The sequence below is a fragment of the Alligator sinensis genome, unplaced genomic scaffold (assembly GCF_000455745.1).
Source record: "Alligator sinensis unplaced genomic scaffold, ASM45574v1 scaffold1065_1, whole genome shotgun sequence".
Lineage (NCBI taxonomy): Eukaryota > Metazoa > Chordata > Crocodylia > Alligatoridae > Alligator > Alligator sinensis.
The window spans coordinates 576,193-580,355 of record NW_005842812.1 but is presented as its reverse complement, the minus strand read 5'-3'; the positions used below and the strand labels follow the sequence as shown (position 1 = coordinate 580,355).

At 68.6% G+C, this 4,163-nt stretch overlaps 1 protein-coding gene across 1 annotated transcript in view; it reads left to right on the top strand.

The window, feature by feature from the left end:
- Nucleotides 1-62: 62 nt before the first annotated feature.
- TIMELESS (timeless circadian regulator) overlaps nucleotides 63-4,163 on the top strand; it is a 10,016-nt gene continuing 5,915 nt past the window's right edge. Inside the window, 14 exon segments of the mRNA XM_025191394.1 lie at nucleotides 63-141; nucleotides 1,133-1,220; nucleotides 1,385-1,538; nucleotides 1,789-1,903; nucleotides 1,972-2,034; nucleotides 2,204-2,262; nucleotides 2,264-2,294; nucleotides 2,420-2,575; nucleotides 2,843-2,976; nucleotides 3,151-3,238; nucleotides 3,356-3,532; nucleotides 3,751-3,968; nucleotides 4,120-4,159; nucleotides 4,161-4,163. The exon segment at nucleotides 4,161-4,163 is cut by the window's right edge and continues 234 nt beyond it. Coding sequence (XP_025047179.1) covers nucleotides 1,139-1,220; nucleotides 1,385-1,538; nucleotides 1,789-1,903; nucleotides 1,972-2,034; nucleotides 2,204-2,262; nucleotides 2,264-2,294; nucleotides 2,420-2,575; nucleotides 2,843-2,976; nucleotides 3,151-3,238; nucleotides 3,356-3,532; nucleotides 3,751-3,968; nucleotides 4,120-4,159; nucleotides 4,161-4,163 — 1,320 coding nt within the window. The 5' untranslated portion in view covers nucleotides 63-141; nucleotides 1,133-1,138.

Genomic DNA, 4,163 nt, shown 5'->3' with positions numbered 1-4,163 from the left:
CCCGGGGGGGGGGTGTTCCCCCACCCCCTCCGCTGCTGCCATAGTTGGTTCGCTCCGCTCGGGCGGCTCTTAAAGGTGCCGTGTACCCAAGTGCCGGGGGTGTATCCCAAGCCTTCCCCGACCCGCGCTGCAAGTGGCGGGGTGAGGCAGGACTCCTCGGCTCTCTCTCGATCGGTGCCCGCCCGTGTCTCGGTTTCCCCAGCAGGGCTGGCTGGCTGGCTGGGGAGCTGCGCTGCTGGGGGCGGTGGGGTCCGCGGGGCGCCCCTGGGCCGGTGCGTGCGGGGCCGGGATGGGGCCTTGCAATGAGGGGAGGGCTTTGGGGGCCGGATCGGGGCCCTGCAGTGAGGGGGTTTCGGGGCCGGGGTCTCCCCAAGCCCCCTGGAGGCGGCCCCCGGGCACGGGGCTAGGAGGGGGCTGATCCCGGCCCCTCTGCCCCCCCTAACCCTAACACCCCCCCAGGCAGGACTCCTGGGTGCCCGGCTCTGCCGGCTCCAGCTGACCTTTGACCCCAGGTATCCAGGCCCCAGTTAGCTTAGGGGGTGCATTACCGCCCCCAGTGCGGGGCTGGCGGTGCCCCCTGCTCCCCCAGGCTTTGCAGGTGGGGGGGGGCAGTTGCTTGGCTCTGCCCAGACGCCTGGGCTCCCTCCCCCCCAGCTGTGGGAACGGAGCAGGGGCGGAAAGGGGCCCGGACACCCGGGTCCCTCTGCGGGGCCCAGAGCCCAAATGCCCGGGTCCTTCTGGGGGAGCCCAGAGCCGGACACCTGGGTCCCTGCATGGTGGGGCGGGTGGTCCAGTGTGGGGGCCAGGAGCCTGGGTCCCTGGATGTATGGCATCAGCAACCCGCCCCATTGGCCCAGGAGGAAGCAGGGTCCGTGTTGCTTAGCAACCCTCCCTGCTTCCTCCTGTTTCCATAGTGACCAGGGAAAAGGGGGTTCTCGGGGCTTCTCCTGGGGCTCCCCGGATACCCGGGTCCCATCTCTGCTGGGAGAGGGGAGGGGGCTCCGACGGGTCTTGGGAGGTGGATGCGAAGCCCGGACACCTGGGTTGTCTCCCCGGTTTGGGAGAAGGGATCACGGCGCTGGGCCAGGGTGGGGAGCTGGACAGGGGGTCTCAATGTCTCCGCCCCCCCCAGGGCAAGATGAACTGCGAGCTTCTGGCCACGTGCAGTGCCCTCGGCTGCCTGGAGGGCGACGCCTACCACAAGGAGCCCGACTGCCTCGGTAAGGCCCCGAGTTGGGCCTGATGCTGGGGGGGCTGCCCCATCCCTCCACAGGGCTCCAAGCAGGTGCTGGTGCCCAGGTGCCTGGTTCCCTCCGTGCCCTGCTGGGTCGCATGGCGGGAGGGCAAGTCTCATGCTCTTCCTTCCCCCCGCCTCACCCCACAGAGAGCGTGAAGGACCTGATCCGGTTTCTGCGCCATGAGGATGAGACGCGCGACGTGCGGCAGCAGCTGGGGGCCGCCCAGATCCTGCAGAACGACTTGCTGCCCCTCCTGGTGCTGCGTGCCACGGATGCCCCGCTCTTCGACGCCATCGTCAGGTGCCCCCCCCTCCCCCCCAGCACCCACCGGGGCTGGGATTGTCCCGCAACCCCCCCCACCCCGTAGCCTGGTGGAGTCCAACCCTGCAGCCCAGGCTGAGACCCCGGCCGTGCCGCCTCCTCTCTGCTCGGGTTATGGGGCCCAGATGCCTGGGTCCCATCTCTGCTGGGAGCGGAGATTCGGGCCCTGGCAATCCCCTGCCCCCGCCCCACCCCATGACCTCTGCCTCTGTGACCTCTGCCCCCCCAGGCTGCTGGTGAACCTGACCCAGCCAGCCCTGCTGTGCTTCGGGAAGGTGCCCAAGGACCCTGGCGAGCGGCACCACTTCCTCCAGGTCACGTCGCACCTGCAGGCCTACAAGGAGGTGAGTCCCACGGGGTGGGGGGGCTCTCTGGGCTCCCCCTCATGACCAGGCTTCCTCCCCCACTGCAGGCATTTGCCAATGTGAAGGTTTTCGGGGTCCTCAGCGAGAAGCTCTACGACCTGCTGCAGCTGGTGAGTCCTGCCCACCCCCCCATGACCTCCCCATAACCTGAGCCGGGGGGTGGATCCAGAGGGGCCTGCATGGATGATGCCCTTTGCTCCCATGGGGGAGCCGGGGCAAAGTGGGGGGGGGGCGGTCTCTGGCCCCAACCTCCATGGCTGAGCCCCCCGGCACCCCCAGGACTGGGAGCAGCGGCAGGAGGAGGACGCGCTGCTCATCGAACGCATCCTGCTGGTGGTGCCCGGCCCCTGCCGAGCCCACGGAGGAGAAGGTGTGTGTGTGTGTGGGGAGGGGGAGTAACTGGGGAGGGGCCTGAGGGGTGGTCTCTGCTCTTGTGGGGGGGTCTGGCTCCATTTTGGAGCCTGACTCAGATCTGTGTCCCCCCTGCCCTGGCAGAGCGTGGACGATGATGCCAGCGCCCATGACCGGGTGCTCTGGGCGTTGCACCTCAGCGGCATGGATGACCTGCTCCAGTTCCTGGCCAGTGCCACCAGCGAGGCCCAGTGGGCCTTGCACGTCCTTGAGGTCATCGCCCTCATGCTGCGTGACCAGGTCAGCTGGGGGGCATCAGTGGGGTGGGCGGCTGCAGGTCGGGAGTGAGGGGCACCAGCAGGGCTGGGGCTGGCAGAGGGCTCTGGGTCGGCGGCACCATGCCTGGGGCATGCACCCTCTTGCAGCCATGTGGGGGGATCCGCTGCCCTGCATATCCCCCACCCCTGGGGAGCACGGCATGCTGGGATATGGCACTGCACAGGTAGGGGGAAGGCAGCTGCTGCGGTCCCGGGGGGTTGTGACCACCTTGTGCCCTACCCCTGCCAGACACCGGAGCAGCTGGCAGCCACGGGCCAGCCCCACACAGTGGCACAGCAGGATGAGGATGCCCGGGAGCTGGAGGCCCTGAGGCAGCGGGAGATGGCCGAGCGCAGGAGCCGCCTGCGGCAGCGCGGCACTAGGTGAGGCAGGGCTGCAGATGGGGAGTGAGGGCCACCGGGGGGGAAGGGGGTTGTGGGTTAGGCTGAGGGGTAAGGGGTGCAGGTTGGGAATGAGGGGCACTGGGGGGCAGGGGCTGGTGCTAGCCCTGTGGCTTGTCACCCACCCCTGAATGACGTTCATCTCTGCCCCGCCAGGCACTCGCGCTTTGGTGGTTCCTACATCATCCAGGGCCTGAAGTCGATCGGAGACAGGGACGTCGTGTTTCACAAGGGGCTGCACAACGTGAGTGATCCCAGGAGAGGGCTGAGGGCTGTGGCTCAGGAGTAAGGGGCACTGAGGCTAAGAGGGGAGATCCCTGGAGGGAGATGGGAGCTGACGCGTGGTCTCACCCCACGCCAGGTGCGTCACTACAGCTCGGACCTGGGCAAGCCAGGGGCCCGGGTGCCACGGCACCGGCAGCCCCCTCCCGATCCGACCCCACGGCGTCGTTCAGCCCGGAACGTGCGGCTCTTCCTGCGCGGCTTCTGCGAGGATTTTCTGCGCTCCGGCTTCAACCGCCTCATGGCCCTTGTCAAGGTGCGGGGCTGTGGGTTGGGAATAAGGGGCACTGGGTGGGCAGGAGCAGCAGGGGGCTGCGGGTTAGGAGTGAGGGGCACCAGCAGGGCTCAGGGTACAGGGACGGGCAAAGGGGAGCTGGCAGGAGCTGGAGTGGGGTCTGTGGGCAGGACCTGGGGGGACCATCCCTGTCCCTCAGCACCTGCTGTGCTACCCCCTGGCCGCCCCCCCACCCACAGGAGCAGCTGGGACGGGCACGGGCGGAGGAGCACGATGAGACCTTCTACCTCTGGGCCCTGAGCTTCTTCCTGGGCTTCTCGCGGGCGCGCGGATTTCGGGCTGAGCTGGTGTCGGAGGCTCTCAGTGTCGGTGCCTTCCACGCCGTGGAGCAGCAGCTGCGCCTCTGCTATGAGATGATGCTGATGGACAAGCCCCAGATCCCTGCCTGGGCCCGCAGGTGGGTGCCACCTGGATGCTAGGGTTCCCTCCAGCTCCGGGAGGAGGGCCAAGTCTGTGGGGGTGGGAGCAGGGGGGCTGGGAGCCCAGATGTCTGGGTTCTCTCCCCATCCCCTCGTGGGGGTCTCAGGAGCTGGCATCTCCCCCTGCAGGATGCACCTGGCACTCAAGGCCTACCAGGAGCTGCTGCTGAGCC